This window comes from Anguilla rostrata, chromosome 8 (assembly GCF_018555375.3).
Source record: "Anguilla rostrata isolate EN2019 chromosome 8, ASM1855537v3, whole genome shotgun sequence".
NCBI lineage: Eukaryota > Metazoa > Chordata > Actinopteri > Anguilliformes > Anguillidae > Anguilla > Anguilla rostrata.
The window spans coordinates 20,701,783-20,716,940 of NC_057940.1; the positions used below are offsets into that span (position 1 = coordinate 20,701,783).

At 41.2% G+C, this 15,158-nt stretch overlaps 1 protein-coding gene across 27 annotated transcripts in view; it reads right to left on the reverse strand.

Moving 5' to 3' along the window:
• Nucleotides 1-15,158, reverse strand: part of obscnb (obscurin, cytoskeletal calmodulin and titin-interacting RhoGEF b) — a 112,388-nt gene that overhangs the window by 5,959 nt on the left and 91,271 nt on the right. For 26 of the 27 annotated variants that reach the window (XM_064346971.1, XM_064346986.1, XM_064346985.1 and 23 more), the window contains 20 exons: nucleotides 14,418-14,516; nucleotides 13,584-13,802; nucleotides 13,234-13,285; nucleotides 12,997-13,046; nucleotides 12,717-12,824; nucleotides 11,400-11,456; nucleotides 8,598-8,737; nucleotides 8,141-8,341; nucleotides 7,630-7,706; nucleotides 7,173-7,346; nucleotides 6,885-7,044; nucleotides 6,488-6,604; nucleotides 5,945-6,109; nucleotides 5,113-5,271; nucleotides 4,822-4,999; nucleotides 4,169-4,282; nucleotides 3,886-4,053; nucleotides 3,491-3,593; nucleotides 2,770-2,899; nucleotides 2,303-2,396 (listed from right to left, as the gene is read on the reverse strand). In XM_064346971.1, the coding sequence (XP_064203041.1) occupies nucleotides 2,303-2,396; nucleotides 2,770-2,899; nucleotides 3,491-3,593; nucleotides 3,886-4,053; nucleotides 4,169-4,282; nucleotides 4,822-4,999; nucleotides 5,113-5,271; nucleotides 5,945-6,109; nucleotides 6,488-6,604; nucleotides 6,885-7,044; nucleotides 7,173-7,346; nucleotides 7,630-7,706; nucleotides 8,141-8,341; nucleotides 8,598-8,737; nucleotides 11,400-11,456; nucleotides 12,717-12,824; nucleotides 12,997-13,046; nucleotides 13,234-13,285; nucleotides 13,584-13,802; nucleotides 14,418-14,516 (2,565 nt within the window). The remainder of the gene's footprint in view (nucleotides 1-2,302; nucleotides 2,397-2,769; nucleotides 2,900-3,490; nucleotides 3,594-3,885; nucleotides 4,054-4,168; nucleotides 4,283-4,821; nucleotides 5,000-5,112; nucleotides 5,272-5,944; nucleotides 6,110-6,487; nucleotides 6,605-6,884; nucleotides 7,045-7,172; nucleotides 7,347-7,629; nucleotides 7,707-8,140; nucleotides 8,342-8,597; nucleotides 8,738-11,399; nucleotides 11,457-12,716; nucleotides 12,825-12,996; nucleotides 13,047-13,233; nucleotides 13,286-13,583; nucleotides 13,803-14,417; nucleotides 14,517-15,158) is intronic. The other variant, XM_064346966.1, reaches the window with a different exon arrangement.

Sequence of the window (15,158 nt, forward strand, 5' to 3'; positions counted from 1 at the left end):
GAACAAAATACTGGGACTGACTTTTACTTTCTGAACCTCCGGTTTTAACTGAATTCTCAAGGTGAAAATCCTGGGGAGAGACAGAGAGAGGCAGAATTGCCCTGTGTGTGCATTAATAGGGTTTGCATTAATACAGGTTTTAGGGGGTGGTGGGCTAAAATGAGGGGCTGTGAAGGGTCCAGAGGGTGAGGGGTGATATGAAGGACTGCAGGGGATGAAGGGATGATGGGGTGAGGGGGTGAGGAGGTGACAGATGGCATGCCACACAGCATTAGACTTCAGAGAGGAAAGTAGAGTGTGCCGTCCCCCCTGCTGTGAACCAGTGAGAGCTGGCTGCCTTCTGTAAAAGAGGTGCTGCTCAAAGTGCTTTTGAATTTGGGTTATGGAACAAATGCTGTTATATGAGAATGTTTCTTGCTTTACAAGACAGCTCAGTTTCTGTTCCCATTTTGCCTCTGCATGTGGTCCATGATAAAGAATCTCTCTTCTGAATAGAAGCAAGAGTTTCCATGGCCATCATGTCACCCTGCCCGTTTTTTACAACGTGCTCTTGCCTCATGCCCAAGTAAAGTTGTCATGTTTTTTCATAGTTGAGATTAGATAAACCAGTCCAACCAGTAATGGAACTTTTGATTGGCTTTGTCCAAGAATGCTGTGGATTTTCAGAGATGTTGAGAGCTCTTTCACTTTTAAATGTCAAGAGCAAGACTCTGATTCATTCAGATTGGACATTGTTGTATTAAATGTGTCCAAATATGAGTTTGGACACATTCTACAACTATGTTATGCTATAAAATAATGTCAATTCTGCTTCATCACTTTGCTTTTTCTACAAAATGAAAGCAAAACAAAAAAGTCATAATGGACAATGGCCATCATGTCACCCTGCCCGTTTTTTACAACGTGCTCTGGCCTCATGCCCAAGTAAAGTTGTCATGTTTTTTCATAGTTGAGATTAGATAAACCAGCCCAACCAGTAATGGCACTTTTGATTGGCTTTGTCCAAGAATGCTGTGGATTTTCAGAGATGTTGAGAGCTCTTTCACTTTTAAATGTCAAGAGCAAGACTCTGCTTCATTCAGATTGGACATTGTTGTATTAAATTCTATACTATGTTCTTGACACTGCCAGGTAATGCCATACATTTTCAGACACTGCACTCATATCTGCTTAGTTCCACCCAGACTCAATGAACAAGACATTCCTTCATCAGCACGAGTGAAAGAATCTGAAATCAGGGCTGTCATTTAAAATGCTGAACAACCGGAGACAAGCCGCAGAATCCGCAGGTCACTTTGGGAGTGCCATGTTTTTACATGCTGAAGCAGTGAAACTGCAGATATTTAATAGCCCCTGTTTTCATGCAGGTTGTCAAATACGAGGCATTCCCTGCTGGAGAAACTGAAACTGAAGTGAAGGATGGAGGCAGTTTAAAATTCAAGCGTTTACAGGACTAGCACATCAAGTCAGAATTATTTTCATAACCCCATAATATTTTCAGGAATAAATAAAACATAAAATACCCTATGCAAGGCATAAGTCTAAACTGGCTTTAGTCATACAGGCACAACAGTTGAAGAGAAGAAATAAAGGAAAGATATGAGTTTGGACACATTCTACAACTATGTTATGCTATAAAATAATGTCAATTCTGCTTCATCACTTTGCATTTTCTACAAAATGGAAGCAAAACAAAAAAGTCATAATCTAACAAAACATGAAACGGCTGCATATGCTCACTGAAAAAGCATCATGATACGCAGCTAAACGTGGCTAAAGATTGTTACATGAATGCTTACATGAATCCTCCACATAAAACACTTTTCTAAGTGTCCCTGATTTGACAGAGTTCAAAAGGAACATAAAATGCTGCCTTACGCATTTTGTGAAGACAAAAAAATTCCAGAAAACCCTTTGTAGACCAGAGGAGAGCTGGTGCAATAACTTACAAAAAAAAACATTTCAAGCACACAAATCAGCTAATCAACTAAATAGAAAATCACCAGCAGAGACTGAATATACTTGATTCAGTTCATTCTGAATAAACACGCAGTAATGCATTCACCCCTCCAACACAACTCCACTATTCTGCTCATAGGACATATATATATTTGGCTGCTGTTCCAAGCTAGCCAATCCCTGGGATGCTGCTGTTACTCTAGGATATTTTGGTGAGAGGCAGTGCTCCCCCACACCACTTGATGTTGGATAAGTCACATCACATGCTACTGCATGATATACCCCCACTGCTGTGCTGCAATAGACATTCATCTCTTTCACTGGAAGATACGGGTTCTCCTACCTTCGATGGTGACAGCCTGCTCCCCGGTTGTTGCCATGGCAGACTGTGGGCACAGTTCAGCCGCACTCCTGGCACTGCCCAGCCGGTTGGACAGCTAAAAGAGAAGGGGGGGGGGGGTCAGAGAAAGTGCAAAATGTGTATCCTTGCACCTAAACATTTTAAACTGAAATGAAATCAAATGATAGCACTGCAATACATTTGAGACCATTAAATTATATGTGGATGGCAAGGTACTGTTGACCATCAGTAATGCTGACAGGTTTACGTCGAAGTGTAGCATGACTCTGAAGGGTACAAGGGGACTCACCATTACTCCATGTGACTGCATTGGGTGTGTGAGCAGAGAGGTGGTGAGCAGTAACTCAAGCGTGTGAAGCAGTGAGTAGTTGCATGTGTGAGCAGACAGTTGGTGAGCAGTAACTCATGTGTGTAAGGCAGGTGAGGATAGAGGGGGTTGTGAGTAGTACCTCACACTCGTAACGTCCCAGATCCTTCTCTCCAGGATTCTTTATGACGAGGACCACAACTCCACTGCGCAGCTCACTGAACGTCTGGTACTTTTCCTGGTCCGTTAGCAGCTTGCCTTCTCTGAACCATCTATTTAGAGACAAAGTGCAATAATCAGTTTGTACACGTACTCAAACACAACGTCTCCTTTGCGCTTACCACCGATCATTTTCTATGATGATCAAAACATTGCCCATCTGGTCTTTCTGATAAGGCTAGAACTGTCTGACAAGAGTATAATGCTCTTGTCATAATTCACATTGAGGAAATGCATTCTTCAATGTGAATTACACAGGTTACACCAGAAGCTGTGGATGTTACAGTGATATCACTTGAGCATTGACAAGACGTGAGCTCTGCTTTACACAAGAAACTTCAACATAATTGTATTATTTGAGATGTGACCACATCCTTTTACTGATATAGTGTTGCGATTTGTAGTTGTTGAAGTATATATCAACAAATCATCTTAAAATTTTGATTTTAAATCTTGATTTTCAGGCTTGAAATAGAACAAATAGAAGAAATTTGAATGTCCAGCTGGTATATATAGACATCTGAATGTGGGTATATATATACATCTGAATGCATGTGGGTCCTCTTGTTTTTTCAGAGCGTTTATTATGTGTCGGAAGCATTGTACACTGTGTGGCACTGAGATAGACGGCCTGATTCAGGCACCTGATCTTGGGGTTGGGGGCGCTCTGGATGGTACAGGTGAACTGGGCGTCCTCGCCGGGTATGTAGGCAGCATTCCGCAGCTTGTTCACAAAGCGAGGAGGCACTGCAGGTTTTGAAAAAACACCAGAACATGACAAAGAGCTGCCCATGATGAGAGGAGAAACTAATTACACCCAACCATAGATGAACAGAAATGTAAATATAAAATTCCAGCATGCAACAATATAACACCCAGATTCAATAAAATGCACCGAAGCAGAGCTTTGCAATACAAGCTGTATATTTCGGGCTATGAACCCAATGGACAGGGGCGGGGCATCCATCAGCATATCCTGGCTGACCTGTTGCCCTGGCAACGCACAGCCTGTTGAACCCGGGCCTCGCTGGAGACTCACCCTGCACAGTGATCTTGCCCAGCGTGCTGGCGTTTCCTGCGGTGCTGGTGGCGAAGCACATGTACTGTCCCGAGTCGTCTGCTGTCATGTTGTCCAGGATGAGGGTGCAGGAGCCGTCGGGGTCCTCAATGATGATGTGGTGGGGATCCGCCTCCACCGGACGCCCGTCTGACGCACAAGGAACAGCACTGTATCAAGCTGCCGCTAAAAACCCCGCTGCTTACCGTGGCTAGGAACCCACTAACTGGGGGCACCGGCAGAACGGTGATCGCTCTCTTCTCACCTTTGTACCAGGTGACAACGGGCTTTGGGGTTCCCGTGACCTTGCAGGCCAACTTCACTGTCTGTCCCAGCTCCACTGTGCAGTCAGCGAGGACCTCATCAAAGTCAGGGGGGCCTAATGGACAGGAGAACTGCATTACCCAGCATCTCCATCTTACAGCCGGGCTACGGCTCATAACATTCACCCTGGGTTTATAACCCCAATGAATCTACCCATTCAAGCAAAACATGGATAATCACATTTATAGAGGTAAATTGGAAAATAATGCTTAAATTAAAAATAATATTTTATAGTGGCAGTTCTCTTGGGTGCCTTCAGCTACAGAACTGTCTAAATCAAGCAAGGTGATCAGAGGAGTAAAGAATTTGATTTGTCAAAACACCTGCTTGAGTTAAAATAAAAATTAAGCTGTATTATAAATTGTTATTTTCTTAACTGTGACCCAGGCAACAGCACAGCTGAAATGACACATGCACAGAAATGTCAAAACTTCTGCACAGAAACGTTTCATAAATAAAAGAACAGTGAAGCTCCATCATCTTTTTCATATCAGTAACTGTACATACTAAAACTGTACATGGTTTAGTGACCATAATGGGGATTTCCTGCAGGGTGTGGGGTCAAAGGTCAGGGGTGATGTGGAGGTCACTCACTCCAGGCGGGCAGGCTGTAGCGCTGCTGGAGGTCCCTCAGGTCCCTCAGCCATGAGTTCTTAATGATGACCGTCCGGGCCTGCAACGTGTACTTCCTCACTGAGTCCTCGCGCTCATGCCAGATCTCGAAGGCCCGGTCGTCTCCCTCCACGATCTCGTTCACGTCGATGTTGGTCAGCTGGGAGAGGAATAGAAAAAAAAAGTTTTCAGAGAAAGCAGCGGCTGATGTCAACTCATCCTCCTGAGAAAGATGGAGGGATGGATAGTCCAGCACTACTTCCTCATCTTCACCTTCATCATGTTTTTGAAGACATAGGCCTGAGTGTCCGTGTTGGTGTCTCTCTTGAGCTTGCAGATGATGACGTAGTTCTTAAAGAGGAAAACGTGGCGATGGTGTCCCCTAGAGGACGTTCTGATTCCAGGTGCCCCCTCCCACACGGTGAAGGGTCCCTGAAAGAAAGAAAAGACTCTGATATTTGAACATCATGAGACCCTGTAAAACCCTATACACTCCCAATGATATCAGAAAATCATAAGACCATGTATGCCCCAATACAATCATTGATATGAAAACATCACACACTCCGATTGAAATTAAGTCTGCCCCTTAGTCATCTAAAATACGTATCATTACTTCATAAAGCTCTGTCACTGGCTCCTGTATTTGTGTGGGATCCATCTCTATTATCATAGACCATTTAGTTAAAGGCTTGTGTTCTACCAGTTAAAGTCACTACAAAGTTCCTCACAAAAATTGTACAATCGATCACAATGGGTTATAAATTCCATGTCAGACAGAAACTGGGAAACAACTCAGCACACATAGCCATACTAATGACTGGAACCCTCCAGGGCCGGAGCTGTGTCACCGCACTTGGATGGTTCTGCACGGATGTGCTGCCGCAGGATCAGAGGTAAATGGTAAATGGACTGCATTTATATAGTGCTTTTATCCAAAGCGCTTTACAATTGATGCCTCTCATTTGCCAGAGCAGTTAGGGGTTAGGTGTCTTGCTCAAGGACACTTCGACACACCCAGGGCGGGGTTTGAACCGTCAACCCTCCGACTGCCAGACAACCGGTCTTACCTCCTGAGCTATGTCGAGATATGCGAGAGAGTCACCTGTCTGATAGGTTCTCCCAGTGCTTCGAGGGTGGCGGGGTAGTTCTCAATCAGAGAGACATGGTGCGTGTTGTCCGAGCGCTGTGGAAGCGAGGAGATGATGGAGTAGGCCTCCTCCAGCAGGCAGCAGTTCTGCCCATTCCTGGCCTTGTTCCTGATCAGCTCCTGCGCATAAACACATGCAGGGTGAGTGACAGGGCCTTCACACAAATTCTAAGCAATTAGAGATAAATTTGCCTGAATGACATTACAGGGAAATGTGTCCATTTTCAGCAGTAAATGGCCCATTAAACATCTTTAAAATTTATCCGTTTGGTTTTGCTGGAATAGCCTTGATGCAGAACTGTTATCTGTATCTGATCTGGGTAATACACTGAGAAATCTGCAAACAAATACAATATGAATAACACAATCTTACAAAAGTATTGTCCAGAAAAACAGACATGGACAAAAAGTTTGAACTTTTAACTGTAAGGATTCAGATCTGGCTGGGTCATGCACACTTAAATGATGTCCTGCAATAGTCAGTCAGTCATTTCTCACCTTTAACAAAGCTTTGTACCTCTGGATCCTCTCCAGTGGTCTCTGTAAGTAGGCATTGACACTCAGCACAGGGCCCTCAGAGGGGTCAACATTGGCCAAGTCTTTCTCATTATATTCCTAAAGTGAGAGAAAAAGAGATGAGGGAAGAAAAGGTTAAACACATCTTCGGTTCCACATATTCTGTTCTTTTTTTGACAAGTGACCAGAGGCTTCAGTTCATCCCCCATCTTCTCTTGAATCAACACCAAAAGGGGCAACATATCTGCTTACTGTCCTTCATTTAAAAAAAAACCTCATTATGTTAAAGTCCTGAAAGGCTTCAGGACACAGTTATTGTCAAGATTAAAAAGCAAGGAGCCAAAATGGTGGACTATCTGTGACACGTCGGCAGGCTTACCTTGAAGTACTGGTGAACAGCCTTGTCCCCAATAGTAGCTTCAGCCAGTGGTTGTCCCACCAGGTACTGGAGGTACTTTTCAAAGCCCTCTGCACTTCTGAGGAAGCGCAAGGCCACGTCGTCGTCGGTATCACACTCGCTCAGACTCGGCAGCAAACAACTTTGGGAGCAGAGGGTAAAGACAGATGTGTATCAGTGGCCTACACTGCAAAGACGTTTGAGACACAAGGAGAAAGGAAGAACAAGGAGGAAGTGGACCAATGAGAGGGGGAGTTAAGATGCCATCACCTGCTGTGGAAGGTCTTGATGTCTTCAATGTTTCGGAAGATGGCCTCTTTCTGGCCGCTGACATAGGATGGAGCGTCAGGGCTACTTTCAACATGCTTCAGATGGTGGGACACAAAGAACTCCAGTTCTTTCACAAACTCTGCCTCGCTGCTGATCATCTCCTGGATCAGTTGGCTAAGGAGAGGCCAGCAACATAATGTTGTATCACTAATACAACTAATACTGTTCATAATATAAAACGAATAGTAGTATTATCACTTACAGTTACACAATACTTTATCAACCAGTCATTAAGGTCATCTGGTTAGATGTTCTATCTTTAATTTTAGCCTCCTCTTTAGTTATAGATTTGGGTTAGGCATAAAAGGGATGACTGTCTGTACTTCTCATGCATCTTTATACAGTATCTCATTGCAATCCACGCTTTGCTCTTTTGTTTTGAAAATCTCTTACATACCAGAGCCTCCTTTTGTACTCGCTCTCTGACACCTGTTCCCCACCAATCTCTGAAACCTCCCCACTGTCAGGGGACACCTGTAATACCACGCAAGCATGTGAGTGGGAAGTAAAGTGTTCCTTTAGAAAAATAAAACATTTGTGATCTTTAAATGCAGATGTTGACACAGAAGTCACTGCTTCCATTTTTTGCTGTTGTATCCAGACATAACATACTGTAATATATGTTAGGACATGGACTAACATTTAAAAATTTAATAGAGAGAATCATATGTCAGTACATTAGAACAAAACTTTATAGTAATATCAGTAAGAGAAACAGTCTTTACATCTTTACATTTTAGTTCACAGACTCTAAAAGATATGTTGTTTGGTAGGAATCTGTTGTACCGTGTTCACATAATGACATCATCCCAGGGTGTGGAATGCGCAGCTACTTTAAGTACTGCTTTCTAAAATAATGATTGGGTAAATATGTTGCTATGGACTTTGGAGGTAAGTAACCATGGTACCTTTAGCTTCTTGTCGAGGTAAGCCGGGGAAACCCAGCCCAGGCGAGAGGGTGTGGTTTTGGTGGGCTTTGTGCGGACCAACCACTTCAGGGGATGTGCGGAATCCAGAACTTCCACATACTGGCCTTCCTTCAGAGCGATGGTCTCCAGATTGGCTCCAGTGGGGTTATAATCCGCTGTGGCTACATAGATATCAAACATCTGCAGAGGGAATGTCCACACGTCAGACACCTGGTTACTTTACCTTCCTACATGTGAGTGGACATATTAATCAGAAACCAAATATGTCATTGGAATTCTCCATATAATTTTTATGAATAATTACCTTCAGACAACCTACTAATTATACAAGTTATTCACTAATTATACAAGTTATAATTTATTCCAACATTAGCTGATTTATTAGTTACAATGTTATTGATCATTTATAACGCATTTATAACATTTATGACCCTACCTCTCCCCTGGACTCGCCGTCGTCAGACTCTGACGAAGAGTCCACGATCAGGGAGGAGGGCCGGGAGCGGCCATGGTGGGGCGAGGCGGAGGGAGTTTTTGTGTCATCGTCGCTGTCTGCCCCCGGCACACGCAGAGAGGCTAAATGTTTCAAGAGGCATGAGACAGAGACATGAGCTGACATACACATAGCTATAAAGCAAAACTCCAGTACATTTCTGCTGGTCAGGAGGGAGAAAGGGTGAAAGGTACATTGGTCATTGATGCAAATGGAGCATCAATGCTACCATCACATGGGCAAAACAGTTTGCAAGCTGCCTGTTGAACCAATGGGAAGCAATTCAATGTCAAATAGCAGAAGCAGCATGGCATCAATAGCTGTGTACACATGAGAGAAAGGCAGCCATAATATGGCACGGTTTCCTGGAATAGGCTGAAGGCTATTCAGATATAAAGTTGAATCAGCCTGAACTCAGCCAATTATTAACTTAATCAGCTTGAACATGTTGTTTCCTGGCCACAAGCGCTGAACAATTGCATTTGGACCTCATACCTCTGTAATTAGACTGCAACAACTAAAATACTGCAAACAATGTATAGCCTAATATTGTTACTTTAAACTGTAAAAATTGCTTGTATCAATATTGAAACATTTGTTTTCTATTTCATTTCATTTGCAGTAACAACATGCTGTTGGCAGCCAATGTATTCCCTCCTTTGTTGAACAGAACTTTTGCAAAATTAAGAAATATGTACCTATGTGTATACAGAAGTTGACATCTGCAGCTACTGTATAAGTACACAGGTACAACGGCCTCTGTGTAAAATGGGACTAATTATGTGAATAGCTCTTGCACACATATGGCATAGTTTCAAGGACCTTGGCATTTTATTTGTATTTATAGACTTAAAGTCCATATTTCAAGCTTTAAAATGTTGGGTTCCTCATGGGATGTTTGCCATGGCCGTGTAACTGAATTTGCAAGATATGGAATTCGAAAGCTCAAAAGTTCAGGATATTCACCACTTACCCATAAAGACTATTAAGAATAGTCCTACAGAATTAATTAAAATGCATTATGGAACCCTACTAAGGAAATGACACTACACATTTTCCCCTTAGACATAGCCTTGATGCAAGTTCCCTCACAATATCATAATCCCCATTAAAATCATTTTGTTGCCAGAACTATTGGGTTATTCTGTTTTATATCTCAGTAATGGGAAGGAGAGTTACACCATTTTAAAGCTAAAAAATCATACCTGAATAAAGCTGAATGCCAACCTACATTTGGCATTAGCATTTTCAGGCTAAATAAATATTTTATACATTGTGCCATGTAAGATGAAATGTTTAATGACGTTTTTGAAAATAGCTAAATTCCAACCAGATAAACTAGAAAGAAATGTACTGTAGCTTTATTTCCATGCCAAGAACATGCTCTTAACTACCAGAGCAGGTCAGATATTATCTTTGCGAATAAAGTGAAAACAAGAACTGTAGAGTAAAACCATGACTACTAATTTCAGAAGTTTGAGCACCAAGAAGAAGAGAACATTTTTATTTCCACTAATGTCGCTGATCAAAGGAAAAACTGTAATAAAAAAAAAACTAAAATCATTAATATTACTGTTCTGTTCAAATGCTCTATTGCAGCCAGTTAGTGTTCTAGTGGAATGCGTAGGGAAATAAAGTATGCTTATTATATATATTTGGCTGCAAAGTTCTGAAATTGCATTCATGTCTTAACACGACTTTATATTCAAATAGTATAAATGATGAAGGTTCATTTATACAGGACACAGACCATAACCAGACCTTGAGGCAACGAACCTTGAAGCAAACAATGAAAGCACATCAAGTATAAGAGTTGTTAAGAGTGCATGAAATAAAAAAGAAAATACAAGTAATTAATTTAAGGTATTAACCAACTCATGGGTATTATATTTGGACTTACAAAATACAGTAATTATAAATTATGCACTTACATAATTTAATGACAGCTGAGGCCACTATCATTTAACTACGATCTGGGTGACTGAATATTTTTAATCTCTTAGTTTCAACTGTAATGCTGATGTGCAATTGAAACCCCTCAAACCAGTTTCTGGAACATGTGAAACCTGTCTTAAACCTGTACCTTTTTTCCACAAGTCCACACGTGTCACATGACAGCATTTTTTATCTACCTTTTGTGGAGGATCCTTTAATAGTTCAGTCTGTATTCTTTATAATTCTGCTTTTACATCTACGGAATATCACCAAGGATACAGGGATGATACTTCACAGGAAAGCATAAATACCGATAGATGCACACCTGATTCTATTAATTAGCAGCTCAACGAGATCTCTAACTGTTGAACAAGGTTTGTTTTCTTATAGATGGAGTGAAAACCTACAGATCTTCAGGAACAGGGCTGGGCAGCCCTGACATAGATTTTCAGAATATACATAATTTTGAAAAGGTGCCAATATGGCAATATAAATTACACATATATAAAAAATATATATCAGTCCTCCTTTCATACTACCAATGTTAAAACTTAAGATAGTAATTCAATAATATAATGTATTTTCCTCTGCCATATATGCACCAAAATATGCATATGGGAACAATGTGAAGAAATGCGTATATTTTCGAATAAATGCAGTTTATTTTGAAACGCTGTACATTAAAACCATATTCCTTAAATTTTGGAATACTGTGCGTATAACTGTAGCGCAGAAGGCTGCAGTGTGGCCTTGTGGAAACAAGGTACAGGCACCATCAGAGTATATTTTTGATGTACAGCGGATACATACTGGATACTTTGGGCCATGACCTCATCCACTGGAGCACTTGATGGTTCTGAAAGCTGTCTGAATAACAAATGGTTGAGTGAGTATGTGAGTGAGTGGATAGATGGTTGAAGGAAGAGATGGAGGAATGAGGGATTTAATGACATGATTTTTTTGGGGAGGAAGGGCGGAAGGAGGGCCACGTGAATCCACCCAGCGCCTTAAAGGCGGTAGCTGGTACGGTGCCGTCGAACCAGGCCCGAGGATAGACATTAGAGTGTGTTAAGAGTACAGTGCTGTCGACCCAGGTCCAAGGATAAACATTAGAGTGGGTTAAGAAAGGGGCAGTCTAAATTTTCTAATTCAAACAGCAAACAAGAATAAAAGTTAGCAGAAAGGCTATTGTATGTGCATGGAAGTGAAGCAATTTTCACAACTAGTTTGAGCCACCAATGTCAGTGCTCTTGTCCTTCCATTTTGTAAGGGCATTTAGGGCAGTTTACCCAACCTTCCATGCAGTTCAACCCCTCTCTGTTGCCTTTGACACACAAATGCACACATATCAAGATCAGTGGCTCACATACAAAGCACACACAAGACCAACACATGTCACAAGACAATGAAATCTGTCATGCCATAAAGAAAATGTTAAAAAACATAGGGCCGGTTTCACAGACACAGATAAGGTTTAGTCCTGGACTAAACTATGTTTTGTATGGAGAATCTCCAGTCAATTTAGTCCAGGACTAGGCTTAATCTGTGTCTGAGGCCCTTACAGTTCGAAAAACTTCAAGACAATGAGATATTCCACAATTATACTGACATTATGAAACACTGAAAAGGAAATAGATCATTATATGTAGAGACTATATTATATGTATAAGTTTCAGCTAGTTTATACTAAATGTAATTTTGTTTCATTATTAATACATTCCAACATCTCCATATACTGTACTCCAACATACAACATCTAAAAATACATTTGGAACAAACTGTGCATGAATAAAATAATGAAAAGATATTTAATATTATTTGACATACCAATTCTCCAAAGGTGCAATACAGTTACCTACTTTCTGATGATGCAGGTCAATATTATCTGCATAACTACTGCTTCATAACATATAAAAAGTAAAGAAGCTGACAACTGATCACTGCTTTTATTGAATTTGTAAAAGGCACATGTTGTTTACAAGACCAATGAAATGGAGTCATGCATGTTTTTAAGTGCATACACACCAACTCACGTTAAAGGTAACTGTGAATAATATTTCCCCCTCGCAGTAGCTTATACTCTGTCCTTACACACTTCAGTGGTACATTCCAAGGCCAGTCGCTCACCTTGGCTAATCTTGGCAGATACCATCTCTGTGATCTGGGAGGTGAGTTTCATCAGGAACTCTTCTGTACCCACTTGGCCCAAAAAGGTGCCCGCTGACTTGCTCTCACCTACATTTGGCAAAAAGAAACAGATCAATACCAGATACGTCCAATGGGTTTGACAGACACAAATCAAACCAATATCAGCGAGAGTATTAATAAGAAGTTCTGAAACATTTATGTCAAGCATTTCCATTATGCTGACAGATCTGGGCAGCATGATTCTGTGTGTCTTACTCACCCTGAACCCTGCTCTCATCTTCAGGAGGACTGATAGTGATTCCGAGAACCCTGCCAAACACAGAAATCATCCCAGCATGCATAATAGCATATAAGTACATCCAAACAAAATAACCAACTTCACAAGTCATTCAACACATTGATTTTGTTCCATTATATATAACATATTTGATTATTCTATTATTGGCATTATTGTATTAGGCATTCATTTGCTTTTCCCAGTTTCCCAGTAACTCACTCCTGCATGGGCTTGGGTTTGTGTTCCTCTACATGGACCTCCACTTGAGCCACTGAAATAGAATTTTTAAATATGTTTCAAAATCTGGTTTCACTGCATCCATGTTTCTGATATACAGGTAAGGAGTTAGATAGCTGCCAAAAGGTTTAGTAATTGTAAACTGAGCAAATGCAAATCAAATTGCAAATGTAAAATCTGACTGTGACAAAAATGTATTGAAGTCTAAATGTGAAACCTGATTTGTACATGTACATACTGTAAGATATATTCTAGAACAGATCTGGCTTACAAACGGCAGCCTGGGTCAGTGTAAGAGACAATAGGTTTCTATGGCACTCTCCGCCTCTCACCGGCATCCACCTCCAGGTGGGCGGAGCAGATGGACTGGCCGGCCCTGTTGGTCGCAATGCAGGTGTAGGTGCCAGTGTGCTGCGGGCTCACATCCATAAGGATGAGGCTGTGCTGGCGGTCGGAGCCAGCCACCTTGTAACCGGGCGTGTCGGGTTTGATCCACAGCACGTCCTCGGCAGACTCCTCTTTCAGCCAGGTGATTAGAGGCACTGGGGAGCCTGGGGCATACACAGGGGGCAGCCAAGATCTGAGGAAGGAGGGCTCTGCCAATCCATACAACTGTAAAGCTTAACTATACATGGAGCTAGATTTTTACTTAGGAAAACCATTCAAGCAGACACTCCTGACACACTTAGGGCCAGATTTACTAAGGAAACAGGTGTAGTGTAAAAACCTTTGCTGTGTTGTGGCTCTGTTCCGGTTGCAGATACCAACATATTAATGACTGATTTACTAAGACTGGCTCTATTTATGCAATTCAGGGTCAGAAATAAAAAGCAGGAAAAGCAGTTACAATCCTTTAGTAAAGCTAACCCGCAGACTGTGTCTAGTGCCCAAACCGCTGCATACAGGTGTATGCACCACAGATATTTGTGATTCACTCTGAATCTCCTTGAATCTCCTGTGATAGGAGAATAAGACTTCATGAACCATAATGGGTTGGGTTACCCATAATGACCCATACAATGTGAAGCAATTAAAGATGTAAGCTCTAGGTGAGATTACGTACTCAAATGAGCAAGTCCTAAAGAGAATAATCATTTCACCCATTTTGAGGTTTGTCAAACGGCATTCTGAAATCATGATGAACAGGGATGCAGGGGTGTGGCTACCTTCGACTTTGACAGACAAGGTGATGCTGGCTCCCTTTTTCACTTTCCTGTTGGGAAATCTCTCCAGAAAACGTGGAGGGACCAGCAGTTCCTTTGCTCCTTTAAAAAAATATATAGTCAAAAACTCAATGTTCTGGTATAGAGAACATCTTAAAGCCCCTTTAGCATTGTTGGGATTAAAATGTGCGGCCAAATTATATTTTATGTATCTGTGTGTATTTTTACGAAGATAACTTAAATGATCTCACATTAACTAACACCATAACTAATCATTATCTATAATTATAATTAATAACTAATGCTGTACTTTAGATGGGAGATGGCTGGGGCGTGGAGAAGTTCTAAGTTATAAATCTAACCGTATTAACTGTATTTAGGAGACCAATAAAATGTAATGAATTCATTATGCTTCAAGTAAGCATGAATGACATGAAATGAACAATATTAATGTTCAGAGGGACTGTCCATTTGAATTCATACAGCATGTTGCTGTGGGATGAAGTACCCAAAAGTTTTCATTTAGGCCATTTGAGCCCAAAATTGAAAAGCCTGTTATAACTGAAAGGGGTTAAGCAAGTATAACATGATGTCATTCTGATAATTCTGATGAGTGAGTAATAGCACCACAAAAACATTCACTAGACAAATATCTTCTAGGAATGATTAATGTTGTACTTCAAGATGAAAATTTAGGAAAATAATATTCCACTTGTTTTTCAGAATTACATACAAAAATATTAC